At 36.4% G+C, this 16,763-nt stretch overlaps 1 protein-coding gene across 2 annotated transcripts in view; it reads right to left on the bottom strand.

Annotated features, from left to right (window-relative positions):
• Positions 1–16,763, bottom strand: part of LOC137395033 (poly(A) RNA polymerase, mitochondrial-like) — a 29,102-nt gene that overhangs the window by 3,301 nt on the left and 9,038 nt on the right. For both annotated transcript variants that reach the window (XM_068081820.1, XM_068081821.1), the window contains exons 4-6: positions 10,127–10,357; positions 7,906–8,135; positions 943–1,166 (exon numbers count right to left, since the gene is read on the bottom strand). In XM_068081820.1, the coding sequence (XP_067937921.1) occupies positions 943–1,166; positions 7,906–8,135; positions 10,127–10,357 (685 nt within the window). The remainder of the gene's footprint in view (positions 1–942; positions 1,167–7,905; positions 8,136–10,126; positions 10,358–16,763) is intronic.

Genomic DNA, 16,763 nt, shown 5'->3' with positions numbered 1-16,763 from the left:
TAAATGGTCAAGTGTGCGAGAGGCCGCTTTCTATAACTGCATCGCTCGGCCTTATTGATTTAGGTTGAAAAAGGTTTCAACCAGATAGGCTAAAGTTGATAGTGAAAGTGAAGATAGGAACTGCTGAAGGATAAAATTTCATGATAAAAATTTGAAATTCAGTAAAATAGTTCAAAATACATACTAAAACTTAGTTTTAAGTGTAGGCTTAGCAAGCTAAACTTACTTGAAATGAATTCAAAGTTTATGTTATGCGTACCTTTTGAAGGCAAGAACTCCTTACCGTACGTACTACATTTGGTACACACATTATAATTTTGCGTTTTATTGCAGATCATAACCATTAAAATACACTAAATACAATACAGTTACTGTAGGTAACTATAATTACTAAAGTTAATATACTGTTTTGTTGCTAATTGTCAATATGTACACATTTTTATAAAAAAAAATTGACGATTTTTACCAGGGGGTGTTTGCATTGTGTAATTACAATGGTCTCTATACCCCGATATACGCTTTTTTCACCATACGATGCCAACCCTGGAACGAATTAACATCGTATCTCGAGGTGCGCTGTACTATTTTATTATTTTTAATAAGTACAGCACGTATATAAAATTTTGATGTATTTTACCAAGGGGTGTTTGCATTAGATAATTACTATGGGTTTCTATACCCCTTTTTATGACATTTTCACTGCCAACACTGGAACGAATTAATGTTGTATGGCGAGAGTCCATTGTACTCAATAATAATGACAAACCTGGTGTAGTCAAATCCTGTATGGAAGGGAGTCCATTGTACTCAATAATAATTACAAACCTGGTGTAGTCAAATCCTGTATGGCAGGAGTCCATTGTACTCAATAATAATGACAAACCTGGTGTAGTCAAATCCTGTATGGAAGGGAGTCCATTGTACTCAATAATAATGACAAACCTGGTGTAGTCAAATCCTGTATGGAAGGGAGAAGCTTCATCTCTTGTAGGTAATATATAAGAAGGTGGGTGAGTGTGAAATTGATGAGAAATTTGCCAGGTTGGGAACTTGTCAGTGCCCGCTCCCTCGCCCAAAATCGGAGACAATGTGACAGAGACTGAAAGTCAGGAAAACTGTCGCATATCATCTGGAGCATGCATGAGGAGAGAATTCCTTCATTAGGTCTGCAATAACAGTGTCTTATAGTTTCCTTCTAGTAAAATAAAGAGACATCAGATGTCACGTTAGTGGGCTCATGTCAATACCACAAATAAAATGCCTCAGCTCGTGGAAGTTTCAATATTCAATATCGAGTTGGAAGGACATCAGAGAAACAAAGAGGAAACTTAGTATGTAGGTAAAACAGAGGGGAAACTTACTAAGCAGGTAAAACAGAAGAGAAACTTACTATGTAGGTAAAACAGAGGGGATACTTGCTATGCAGGTAAAACAGAGGAGATAATTACTATGCAGGTAAACCACAGATTAGTTTTCAAATTAGATTAATTATTACTAGTGTTTAAAAAGCTGAAAACGATTTTTAGTTAAATTCTTTAATTTACAGACAAGTAGATGTGACTGATACATCCAAAAGTCACCGTAAAACCTCTAATTGAATGCCACCATGGGAAAAGGGTTAAAATTAGAGCACCACTTTGACATTCTTTGATCTTTACAAACCCATAATAGCAAGTGATCAGCAGACGTGTCCACAAAATTTGACTAATAATGACTCGGTTATATCATTGACAATTAATTCTTTCGTTGTTTCTGTTCGTAGGCTAACAGGCTAGACAGGCAGGCTAAAGCACTATGCTATGTTGTCATACTAAGGAATAATTGTTCACATACTTATGCAGCGCTTGCGAAAATATGTTACGCGTAACGTCATTACGTGTAACGTCAAGCTGGCTTCAATTGTTTCATTATGGTAAAGATTTAGACTAGCTTAAGTTACTGGCTTGAGTTACTCAAATTTATTGAGTAATTATTTTATTACCCGTGCAACGCTGGGCATTCAGTTAGTATACTATATAACATAAATAATATCCTATATAATATAAATAATATACTATATAATATAAATAATATACTATATAATATAGATAATATACTATATAATATAGATAATATACTATATAATATAAATAATATACTATATAATATAGATAATATACTATATAATATAAATAATATACTATATAATATAGATAATATACTATATAATATAAATAATATACTATATAATATAAATAATATACTACATAATATAAATAATATACTATATAATATAAATAATATACTATATAATATAAATAATATACTATATAATATAAATAATATACTATATAATATAGATAATATACTATATAATATAAATAATATACTACATAATATAAATAATATACTATATAATATAAATAATATACTACATAATATAAATAATATACTATATAATATAAATAATATACTATATAATATAAATAATATACTATATAATATAAATAATATACTATGCTGTTATGTTTCTGCACAGAAGCAATCAAATAGAGTATTAAATTAGAGAAATGTGGTTTATTGCACTCTCCAGAGACAACTGATTTGATAACAGAAAACCCAAGTATTTATATGTTTGGTCATAGAAAAGCTTTGTAAAAAGCTACAAGCATTATTAATAGCTATAATGAGACAGTACTATATAATCTTAGCTTGTATAAAGCTTTAGCTAATAAGCATAATGTTTGTTTGCAAAGTACCAATAATACTTGGCACTTGCATGACACCTCCTCACTAAGCTAAAGGTTCTTTCTGGTTCTCTTAGACCTTCGGGGTTTGTCTCTGCTATACTCATCTCCATCAGGTAGACGAGGGTTGCGTGGTCTTCTTCTAGACGGAGGTTGCTCTGTTACAGTTGTAGGGGCTGGTAGTTGCAGTTTTGTCTCCTCTGTTATATCAGGTTTATCTCCAGGGTCTTGATCTTCTTCTGTTGAGTATCTTGGTCTGAGTTATGTCTGTTGGGACTGGCATCTGTTGTACTGCATCTGCCTTCTTTCCTTTAGTGATTCCCTTTGAAGTGAGTTTGTGTCCCAGATACTCTACTGTCGGTTGAGCAAAACAGCACTTGTCTTTTCTACATCTGAGCCCTCTTTCTTCTAATCTTTGAAGAAGTCGACGTAAGTTTTGTAGATGGCTCTCTGCATTGGCTCCACTCACTAGTATATCATCTAGGTATACTGCTACTCCTGGGAGGTCTTGTGTCAGTTGCTCCATGATTTCTTGAAAATACCCTGGTGCTGAGCTTATGCCAAAGGGCAACCTCTTCTGTAGTAGTACTCCTCGGTGTGTTGATAGTGCTAGTCGTCGTTGACTTTCTGGTGCCAACAATATTTGATTGTAGGCATCTGCTAAATCAATCTTTGTGTAGCAATAGCCTCCACCTAGTTTTCTGATTAGATCTTCTGGTAGTGGGATAGGTTTCCTATGTGTTTCTAGCTGATTATTGATAGTTTTGGAGTAGTCTCCACATACTCTGATCTTCCCTGCAGCTTGACCTGTTGTAGATTTGCGTACAGGTACAACTGGTGTTCCATACTGGTTGAATTGAGTTGGTTCCCATACGCCTTTAGCTACACCTGCTTCGTATGCTTGGTTGAGCTCTTCTGTCAAGGCAATAGGAACTGGTCTGGGTCGGCAGAAGACTGGCTTTGTTGAAGGTTTGAAGTTTATCTCTAGTTCAAAGTTCTTGAGACATCCTAGCTCGTCTTTGAATATTTCTGGAAATTCTTTGCACATCTCCTTACTCTTGATTTGTAACCTCCCATCTGGCTGGTTCTCTGTGATTGTTGATACAAGGTTCTGTTGTAGCTTGTCATCAATAGAGATGCCTAGTTGCTGTATAGCAGTTCTTCCTAGTAGGTTGAGATCTTGTACAGCACTAATCACAAATGGTAGTCTGACTTCTTTCTGTGCATCCAATTGGGCAGTTAGCTCACATCTGCCAAGCGTCTCTATGAGATGTCCTGAGGCTGATTTGTAGTTAACTGTAGTAGGTTTTAGGTTTGGCTTTCCTAGCTTCTCCCATATTGATTTACAGATGAAGTTGTCACAAGCTCCAGTGTCCAGTTCAAGTGTGAAGTTGTCTCCCTCCAGTTTGATGTTTTCAGCAAGTTTCACCATCTTGGTTGATGTGCATTCTATCATCTTTACTGGTTTTCCTGCTGCAGATGATTTCTTTTTCTTGCATGCTCTTTCTATGTGACCTTGTTTAGAACAAAAGTTGCAGGTGGCTGCTTTGAATCTGCAGTCATCCGCTGTATGGTTAGTTCGGTCACATCTGTAGCATAGCTTTCCTTCCTTCTGCTTGTCAGGTGTAGAGTTGTTTTTCTGGAGTGGTTTGTATCTTGATTTCTGTTGAGCAACCTTGTTGACTTTAGACGAGTTTCCATAAACTGTCTCTTTGGCAACTTTAGCTGCTTCTTCTGTTTCCTGTGCTACCTGTATAGCTTTGTTGAAGTTGAGTTCATTGTCCTTGACCTTGAAGAGAGATTTGAGAACTGCTTCATTGTTTACAGAGCATATAAATCTTGTTCTGAGAGCCTCATCTAATGGATCTGTAATGTCTATGAAGGCACATGTAGTTGCATCCTGACGAATTCTGGCAGCTAACTCTTGAATAGTTTCTCCAGGTTTCCTCTGCATGTCACTCCAATACTTGTAACGCTCTCTAACAATGAAGCGCTTAGGGTCATACTGGTCTTTGAGAAATTCCAGTATTTCATCCATGTTGAGGTCGTTGATCTGCTTGGGTGTTGAAAGCTGAGCTGCCATATTACTAAGCTGCTTGTAGAGTGTAGGCTGTTGGTTGGTGAGAAAAGTGCCAGCAATCTTGTCTTGATGAATAGAATTTGCTGCAATGAAGGTGTTGAATCTGTCTATGTAATCTGTTAGTAGCTCTGCTGTTGGGTCAAAACCTGGGAAGGCTGGAACAGCGGTTGCAGCTGTTTCTTGTTTCCGTTGTAGGTTTTGTAGTAGTAGCTCCATCAGTTTCTTATTCTCCTCCATTCTTTCATCTTGCTGACGTCTGTATTCCTCTTGTTGCTGCTTGAACTCCTCATGCTGCTGTTGTCTATGCTCTTCTTGCTGACGTCTGTATTCCTCTTGCTGCTGTCTCTGGTCCTCCTGCTGCTTCTGCATTAGCTTGATCAGGTCTGCTACTTCTGCCATTGTAGTGGTGCAATTTTGCAATGCAAATCTGAACAAAACTCTTTGTAACTGTTCAAAAGAGAAATCCTTGTCGCCAATTAGCTTCTTTTTGTATTTGTCCATATTTCCTCTGTGTGCTGGTCAGTGTTTTTGAAACATTGGCTATTGGTCTCTCACTTCTATCAGGATAACGATGAAATAGTACAGCTCCCAGTCCAGTTTCTGAAGCATCACATGAGATTCCAATGTCAAGATCTGCGTTGAAGTGTGCTAAGACACTATCAGTTGATAGCATATCTTTCAGTTTGTTGAAGCTCTTTTCTTGTTCAGTGCCCCACTTCCAGGTCTCTCCTTTGCGTGTCAGTTTATGCAATGGTCCTGTGAGTTGTGACAGATTGGGTATGAACTTGCTGTAGAATTGTGTAGCTCCTAAGAAAGATCTTAGCTGCCAGAATTCGTCAGGATGCAACTACATGTGCCTTCATAGACATTACAGATCCATTAGATGAGGCTCTCAGAACAAGATTTATATGCTCTGTAAACAATGAAGCAGTTCTCAAATCTCTCTTCAAGGTCAAGGACAATGAACTCAACTTCAACAAAGCTATACAGGTAGCACAGGAAACAGAAGAAGCAGCTAAAGTTGCCAAAGAGACAGTTTATGGAAACTCGTCTAAAGTCAACAAGGTTGCTCAACAGAAATCAAGATACAAACCACTCCAGAAAAACAACTCTACACCTGACAAGCAGAAGGAAGGAAAGCTATGCTACAGATGTGACCGAACTAACCATACAGCGGATGACTGCATATGCTATGCAGGTAAAACAGAGGAGATAATTACTATGCAGGTAAACCACAGATTAGTTTTCAAATTAGATTAATTATTACTAGTGTTTAAAAAGCTGAAAACGATTTTTAGTTAAATTCTTTAATTTACAGACAAGTAGATGTGACTGATACATCCAAAAGTCACCGTAAAACCTCTAATTGAATGCCACCATGGGAAAAGGGTTAAAATTAGAGCACCACTTTGACATTCTTTGATCTTTACAAACCCATAATAGCAAGTGATCAGCAGACGTGTCCACAAAATTTGACTAATAATGACTCGGTTATATCATTGACAATTAATTCTTTCGTTGTTTCTGTTCGTAGGCTAACAGGCTAGACAGGCAGGCTAAAGCACTATGCTATGTTGTCATACTAAGGAATAATTGTTCACATACTTATGCAGCGCTTGCGAAAATATGTTACGCGTAACGTCATTACGTGTAACGTCAAGCTGGCTTCAATTGTTTCATTATGGTAAAGATTTAGACTAGCTTAAGTTACTGGCTTGAGTTACTCAAATTTATTGAGTAATTATTTTATTACCCGTGCAACGCTGGGCATTCAGTTAGTATACTATATAACATAAATAATATCCTATATAATATAAATAATATACTATATAATATAAATAATATACTATATAATATAGATAATATACTATATAATATAGATAATATACTATATAATATAAATAATATACTATATAATATAGATAATATACTATATAATATAAATAATATACTATATAATATAGATAATATACTATATAATATAAATAATATACTATATAATATAAATAATATACTACATAATATAAATAATATACTATATAATATAAATAATATACTATATAATATAAATAATATACTATATAATATAAATAATATACTATATAATATAGATAATATACTATATAATATAAATAATATACTACATAATATAAATAATATACTATATAATATAAATAATATACTACATAATATAAATAATATACTATATAATATAAATAATATACTATATAATATAAATAATATACTATATAATATAAATAATATACTATGCAACATGAATAAAGTCATGAGAGAATTATTTATTTGATGCAATAAAACACTATTATTCTTGATTTAATACTATTTGAAACTTGACTATGACAAAAATAAACCATCTACATGTATGTCAGGTTATTGTGTCAATACTGCTAACAAAATAAACCATCTACATGTCAGGTTATTGTGTCAATACTGCTAACAAAATAAACCATCTACATGTCAGGTTATTGTGTCAATACTGCTAACAAAATAAACCATCTACATGTCAGGTTATTGTGTCAATACTGCTAACAAAATAAACCATCTACATGTCAGGTTATTGTGTCAATACTGCTAACAAAATAAACCATCTACATGTATGTCAGGTTATTGTGTCAATACTGCTAACAAAATAAACCATCTACATGTATGTCAGGTTATTGTGTCAATACTGCTAACAAAAGGAATTCATCATTTTACAAATGTAGTATTGAACGGCTGAAAAATTGAGAAAAAGTTGAGGCGTCTAGAAAAACGGCATGTCAATTGTCAAGATCTCTATCAGGCAGTTCTATATATAGCATCTTCTATACTGAATTCTATCAGGCAGTTCTATATATAGCATCTTCTATACTGAATAAAAAAGATGGATTCTAATAGTATGCTGTGAAATTCACTTGCTAAAACGGATATGGAGGCAGCTTGTCATGAATGAGTTACAATAGACACAATAGCAATTTTCAAAACACAAGAATACCAAACTCATCGATGTATTCACGGTGTTTCGAGATGTATAGTTTGAATTACTTTACATGTACAAGAGAATGTAAAATGGTGGATTACAAAAGCGTACAAACTTACTTATAAAGATGGGCAGTAAGATCACAATTTCCAAAACCCAATGCGCTAACAAAGCGTACAATTGGGTGCTTGGCCTGAGGGAGTGGGACTACGGTCCTACAAAAAGTTTTTCCGAAGTATCGAAGAGCAAAGGCAACATAATTTATCATATCCACATCAAAGCTGTCAGCCTTCGCACCAAGACTCGCGGAACTGAATGATGCCTGAAACTTTCCAGTCGGTTTATTAACCTGTAAAACATGCAGTCTTAAATAAATGCCAGAAATATACATGGTTTATTATTAATGCTTTATCCACCACTCAAATTTACAAACCTTTGAACCCAGTAAAGAATATCTAATTAAAAACAGATACAAACAATCCATTACTATATATTAATTCAAAACTGTTTGCAATAAAATACTATCAATGAACAGCGATTTCAAATATAGACGAATCGTAGCCAACCTTTTTACAATACCAAAATTTGGAGCATTTTTTTTCTAAAAAAATGGTATCTTATTTAATATTGAAAGTTAATAAATAAAAAATTACTAAAAAGCCTGTTTCGTTGTTATACAATTCCAATGGTTAAAAAATATACATTCACTGCTTTTTTGGATAACACTTGGTACAAAACAATTGTATTTAGCTTACATATGAAGAGAAAATGATTTCCGCAAAATATAATGATTCCACAAACTAATTTTTAATTTTGGAAAATAGTCATAGAGCAAGCCGATCATTGTTCGCACGTCTGCTTATGGGTAAGTTTAAAGTTGCTACTCGAATGTGGCATCTTAAAACTTAAGGTGAAATACTAAGTACCCACTTATAATGCTGTCCTGCCTTGAGATGCAGGCAAATTTGAGATGCGAACATATGAGCCGGTTATCAGTGTTGCCGCTAGGTGGCTAAGCAGGTGACAGACCGCTTTCGAGAATCAGCATCACTCAGTCATTTACGTCAGATCCGTTTGAAAAAGTTTTAAAAAGGCCAGCTAAAAGTGATAGCGAGGTAAAAAACGCCAAGTTGGAAGATGCTGATAAAATATGAAATTGATGGACAAACTAGAATTAAGTTTAGTGTAAGATTAAAACTCATGTTGAAGTGTCTGCCAAATTCGTTTAAAGTTTATGTTACGGAGTGTCACAACAGTCACAACAGTGTAGCGTATTGAATGTGCTGCCATCAAGTATCTCTCACACCAGCGGCTACGTCTGTCTCGAAGGTAAGAACTCCATACAGTTCAGTACTTAGTACGATATCAGTTTTTGCAGATCATAACCACTAGATAAATATTTGTTACTTTGTGAGCGTAGGTGGTGAATAAAGAAAATTAAAACATGTTTTTCATCGAAATATCCTGTTTTATGTGTTTTGTGAAAATAAAATCAATTGAGCGCTTCGTCTAACAGCAACCTAGCATAATGCAGCCAAGCCTCAATTTTGTTACATTTGTACATGGTGAAAATAACGAACTAAGAAAAAAACTTTGTTGATGAAATAATTTGGGTGGTTATTAATTAGTGTGATATTGCAAGCTGTAAAATGTGTTCATACTCAGTTCACAGCCAGCAATGTTATTCAATGAAACACCAATTGTAAATTTGGTTTAACTTGAGCTATAAACGTAAGAAGCACTAATGGACACTGATTTAGCCTGTCAGTATGACTCACAAGTAATAATATATTCTTTTTAATACGATAATAGCCTATAGTATCTGATATTAGTTATGGCATGAACAAAGGCATAGAGCTGAATACATTGGTTTAATCCACTTAAATCATCCATTAAAACTCTAGATCTAAGTCTATGACACATTGGTTATAAGAGAAAAGACTTGTCTATAGCTCCACATATTAAGGGGTTGGCTATATCACACTTCCTCAAACTGTTCACTAGGTAGCCACAACCTCGCTCTATTGTATTCGAAGCAGCATTCTTGATGCATATTCAACCATGTGACAGGTTTCAGAGGTGTGAGCCAACAATGAGAAGAGTTTATTGAATTTTATTAAATTGAGAGAGAATTGTGGAATGCTATCACGGACAATAGAAAGGGAACAGGTTAAACGAGTGTGAATGTTTTGTGGAGTAGCCGAGGGTGATAACATAAAAAAGACCAGAATCCCAATGACATGCCTTCGCTGCCCCGTGACATGCTCCGTGACATGCCCCGTGGCACACTCACTCACAACACTTGTATTGACTCAAGTATCTAATTTGCATGAAGCTCACCTTGCGATGCATATTATAGTTTGCGAGACCGAAAGGATGCAGCACCATGTCAAGGTCACTGTGCACGGTGGCCAAGCCACTGAGCACCGAACCGTGTGGTAAAGTAATAACTTCTGGCATGTGGTAGCTCATGAGATCATCGATAAGTTTGCACTGCAAATAGTGGCACCTAAGGGCGGTGTCGGAAAGCTCTGTCGTTTCCTTAACAGCACGAATGCAGTCTCCAAGCTGCTGCAACCAAAACCACAATATTATTTGCGAGTCTAGGCAGCCAATCAGCTTGCGCTATATGTATCAGGAGCCAATCAGCTTACGATATAGCAATAAGCAGCTAACCATTAGCTGATGTTCAGTAAATATGAGAGGAAGAAAGTTTTGTAGGTAGACAGTTATTCAGTCCATGCTATGTTAATAGCAAGCAAGTCATTCAAGACCAAGCTACCCCCTTGTATTTGGCCTTCGTGTAAGAACATTTTGACAGTTGCGACTGACAGTGGACGACTCTACTAGATACAGTCTACTTGATACAGTCGACTAGATACAGTCTACTGGATACAGTCTACTAGATACAGTCTACTAGATACAGTCTACTAGATACAGTCTACTAGATACAGTCTACTTGATAAAGTCTACTAGATCCAGTCGACTAGATACAGTCTACTAGATACAGTCTACTAGATACAGTCTACTAGATACAATCTACTAGATACAGTCTACTAGATCCAGTCTACTAGATCCAGTCGACTAGATAAAGTCTACTAGATACAGTCGACTAGATACAGTCTACTAGATACAGTCTACTAGATACAGTCTACTGGATACAGTCTACTGGATACAGTCTACTAGATCCAGTCGACTAGATACAGTCTACTAGATACAGTCTACTGGATACAGTCTACTGGATACAGTGTACTTGATACAGTTTACTTGATACAGTCGACTAGATACAGTCGACTAGATACAGTCTACTGGATACAGTCTACTTGATAGTCTACTGGATACAGTGTACTGGATACAGTCTACTGGACACAGTCTACTGGATACAGTCTACTGGATACAGTCTACTAGATCCAGTTGACTAGATACAGTCTACTAGATACAGTCTACTAGATACAGTCTACTGGATACAGTCTACTGGATACAGTCTACTGGATACAGTGTACTTGATACAGTTTACTTGATACAGTCCGCTAGATACAGTCTACTAGATACAGTCCATTAGATACAGTCTATTAGATACAGTCGACTAGATAAAGTCTACTGGATACAGTCTACTTGATAAAGTCTACTAGATACAGTCTACTAGATACAGTCTACTAGATACAGTCTACTTGATAAAGTCTACTAGATACAGTCTACTTGATAAAGTCTACTAGATACAGTCTACTAGATACAGTCTACTAGATACAGTCTACTGGATACAGTCTACTGGATACAGTCAACTGGATACAGTCTACTTGATACAGTCTACTAGATACAGTCTACTAGATACAGTCTACTAGATACAGTCGACTAGATACAGTCTACTGGATACAGTCTACTTGATAAAGTCTACTAGATACAGTCTACTTGATAAAGTCTACTAGATACAGTCTACTAGATACAGTCTACTAGATCCAGTCTACTAGATACAGTCTACTAGATACAGTCAACTGGATACAGTCTACTTGATACAGTCTACTAGATACAGTCTACTAGATACAGTCTACTAGATACAGTCGACTAGATACAGTCTACTGGATACAGTCTACTTGATACAGTCTACTGGATACAGTGTACTGGATACAGTCTACTGGACACAGTCTACTGGACACAGTCTACTGGATACAGTCTACTAGATACAGTCTACTAGATACAGTCTACTAGATACAGTCGACTAGATACAGTCTACTGGATACAGTCTACTTGATACAGTCTACTGGATACAGTGTACTGGATACAGTCTACTGGACACAGTCTACTGGACACAGTCTACTGGATACAGTCTACTGGATACAGTCGACTAGATACAGTCTACTAAATACAGTCTACTAGATACAGTCTACTGGATACAGTCTACTGGATACAGTGTACTTGATACAGTCCACTAGATACAGTCTACTAGATACAGTCCATTAGATACAGTCTACTAGATACAGTCTACTAGATACAGTCTACTTGATACAGTCTACTAGATACAATCTACTAGATACAGTCTACTAGATACAGTCGACTAGATACAGTCGACTAGATACAGTCTACTGGATACAGTCTACTAGATACAGTGTACTTGATACAGTTTACTTGATACAGTCGACTAGATACAGTCGACTAGATACAGTCTACTGGATACAGTCGACTAGATAAAGTCTACTAGATACAGTCTACTAGATACAGTCCATTAGATACAGTCTACTAGATACAGTCTACTAGATACAGTCTACTTGATAAAGTCTACTGGATACAGTCTACTAGATACAGTCTACTAGATCCAGTCTACTAGATCCAGTCGACTAGATAAAGTCTACTAGATACAGTCGACTAGATACAGTCTACTAGATACAGTCTACTGGATACAGTCTACTAGATCCAGTCGACTAGATACAGTCTACTAGATACAGTCTACTGGATACAGTCTACTAGATACAATCTACTAGATACAGTCTACTAGATACAGTCTACTTGATAAAGTCTACTGGATACAGTCTACTAGATACAGTCTACTAGATCCAGTCTACTAGATCCAGTCGACTAGATAAAGTCTACTAGATACAGTCGACTAGATACAGTCTACTAGATACAGTCTACTGGATACAGTCTACTAGATCCAGTCGACTAGATACAGTCTACTAGATACAGTCTACTGGATACAGTCTACTAGATCCAGTCGACTAGATACAGTCTACTAGATACAGTCGACTAGATACAGTCTACTAGATACAATCTACTAGATACAGTCTACTAGATACAGTCTACTAGATACAATCTACTAGATACAGTCTACTAGATCCAGTCTACTAGATCCAGTCGACTAGATAAAGTCTACTAGATACAGTCGACTAGATACAGTCTACTAGATACAGTCTACTAGATACAGTCTACTGGATACAGTCTACTGGATACAGTCTACTAGATCCAGTCGACTAGATACAGTCTACTAGATACAGTCTACTGGATACAGTCTACTGGATACAGTGTACTTGATACAGTTTACTTGATACAGTCGACTAGATACAGTCGACTAGATACAGTCTACTGGATACAGTCTACTTGATAGTCTACTGGATACAGTGTACTGGATACAGTCTACTGGACACAGTCTACTGGATACAGTCTACTGGATACAGTCTACTAGATCCAGTTGACTAGATACAGTCTACTAGATACAGTCTACTAGATACAGTCTACTGGATACAGTCTACTGGATACAGTCTACTGGATACAGTGTACTTGATACAGTTTACTTGATACAGTCCGCTAGATACAGTCTACTAGATACAGTCCATTAGATACAGTCTATTAGATACAGTCGACTAGATACAGTCTACTGGATACAGCCTACTTGATACAGTCTACTAGATACAGTCTACTAGATAAAGTCTACTAGATACAGTCTACTTGATAAAGTCTACTAGATACAGTCTACTAGATACAGTCTACTAGATACAGTCTACTGGATACAGTCTACTGGATACAGTCAACTGGATACAGTCTACTTGATACAGTCTACTAGATACAGTCTACTAGATACAGTCTACTAGATACAGTCGACTAGATACAGTCTACTGGATACAGTCTACTGGATACAGTCTACTGGATACAGTCTACTAGATACAGTCTACTGGATACAGTCTGCTAGATACAGTCTACTGGATACAGTCTACTTGATAAAGTCTACTAGATACAGTCTACTTGATAAAGTCTACTAGATACAGTCTACTAGATACAGTCTACTGGATACAGTCTACTAGATCCAGTCTACTAGATCCAGTCTACTAGATACAGTCTACTAGATACAGTCAACTAGATACAGTCTACTTGATACAGTCTACTAGATACAGTCTACTAGATACAGTCTACTAGATACAGTCGACTAGATACAGTCTACTGGATACAGTCTATTGATACAGTCTACTGGATACAGTGTACTTGATACAGTTTACTTGATACAGTCGACTAGATACAGTCGACTAGATACAGTCTACTGGATACAGTCTACTTGATAGTCTACTGGATACAGTGTACTGGATACAGTCTACTGGACACAGTCTACTGGATACAGTCTACTGGATACAGTCTACTAGATCCAGTTGACTAGATACAGTCTACTAGATACAGTCTACTAGATACAGTCTACTGGATACAGTCTACTGGATACAGTCTACTGGATACAGTCTACTAGATCCAGTTGACTAGATACAGTCTACTAGATACAGTCTACTAGATACAGTCTACTGGATACAGTCTACTTGATAAAGTCTACTAGATACAGTCTACTTGATAAAGTCTACTAGATACAGTCTACTAGATACAGTCTACTAGATCCAGTCTACTAGATACAGTCTACTAGATACAGTCAACTGGATACAGTGTACTTGATACAGTCTACTAGATACAGTCTACTAGATCCAGTCTACTAGATCCAGTCGACTAGATACAGTCTACTAGATACAGTCTACTGGATACAGTCTACTGGATACAGTGTACTTGATACAGTTTACTTGATACAGTCGACTAGATACAGTCGACTAGATACAGTCTACTGGATACAGTCTACTTGATAGTCTACTGGATACAGTGTACTGGATACAGTCAACTGGATACAGTCTACTTGATACAGTCTACTAGATACAGTCTACTAGATCCAGTCTACTAGATCCAGTCGACTAGATACAGTCTACTAGATACAGTCTACTGGATACAGTCTACTGGATACAGTGTACTTGATACAGTTTACTTGATACAGTCGACTAGATACAGTCGACTAGATACAGTCTACTGGATACAGTCTACTTGATAGTCTACTGGATACAGTGTACTGGATACAGTCTACTGGACACAGTCTACTGGATACAGTCTACTGGATACAGTCTACTAGATCCAGTTGACTAGATACAGTCTACTAGATACAGTCTACTAGATACAGTCTACTGGATACAGTCTACTGGATACAGTCTACTGGATACAGTGTACTTGATACAGTTTACTTGATACAGTCCGCTAGATACAGTCTACTAGATACAGTCCATTAGATACAGTCTATTAGATACAGTCGACTAGATACAGTCTACTGGATACAGCCTACTTGATACAGTCTACTAGATACAGTCTACTTGATAAAGTCTACTAGATACAGTCTACTTGATAAAGTCTACTAGATACAGTCTACTTGATACAGTCTACTAGATACAGTCTACTAGATACAGTCTACTAGATACAGTCGACTAGATACAGTCTACTGGATACAGTCTACTTGATAAAGTCTACTAGATACAGTCTACTTGATAAAGTCTACTAGATACAGTCTACTAGATACAGTCTACTAGATACAGTCAACTGGATACAGTCTACTTGATACAGTCTACTAGATACAGTCTACTAGATACAGTCTACTAGATACAGTCGACTAGATACAGTCTACTGGATACAGTCTACTTGATACAGTCTACTGGATACAGTCTACTAGATACAGTCTACTTGATAAAGTCTACTAGATACAGTCTACTTGATAAAGTCTACTAGATACAGTCTACTTGATAAAGTCTACTAGATACAGTCTACTAGATACAGTCAACTGGATACAGTCTACTTGATACAGTCTACTAGATACAGTCTACTAGATACAGTCTACTAGATACAGTCGACTAGATACAGTCTACTGGATACAGTCTACTTGATAAAGTCTACTAGATACAGTCTACTTGATAAAGTCTACTAGATACAGTCTACTAGATACAGTCTACTAGATACAGTCAACTGGATACAGTCTACTTGATACAGTCTACTAGATACAGTCTACTAGATACAGTCTACTAGATACAGTCGACTAGATACAGTCTACTGGATACAGTCTACTTGATACAGTCTACTGGATACAGTGTACTGGATACAGTCTACTGGACACAGTCTACTGGACACAGTCTACTGGATACAGTCTACTAGATACAGTCTACTAGATACAGTCTACTAGATACAGTCGACTAGATACAGTCTACTGGATACAGTCTACTTGATACAGTCTACTGGATACAGTGTACTGGATACAGTCTACTGGACACAGTCTACTGGACACAGTCTACTGGATACAGTCTACTGGATACAGTCGACTAGATACAGTCTACTAAATACAGTCTACTAGATACAGTCTACTGGATACAGTCTACTGGATACAGTGTACTTGATACAGTCCACTAGATACAGTCTACTAGATACAGTCCATTAGATACAGTCTACTAGATACAGTCTACTAGATACAGTCTACTTGATACAGTCTACTAGATACAATCTACTAGATACAGTCTACTAGATACAGTCGACTAGATACAGTCGACTAGATACAGTCTACTGGATACAGTCTACTAGATACAGTGTACTTGATACAGTCGACTAGATACAGTCTACTGGATACAGTCTACTTGATAGTCTACTGGATACAGTG

Source organism: Watersipora subatra, chromosome 4 (genome assembly GCF_963576615.1).
Source record: "Watersipora subatra chromosome 4, tzWatSuba1.1, whole genome shotgun sequence".
NCBI classification, from domain to species: Eukaryota; Metazoa; Bryozoa; class Gymnolaemata; order Cheilostomatida; family Watersiporidae; genus Watersipora; species Watersipora subatra.
Note: the sequence above shows the minus strand (reverse complement) of the source record. Positions and strands in the feature narration are given on the sequence as shown.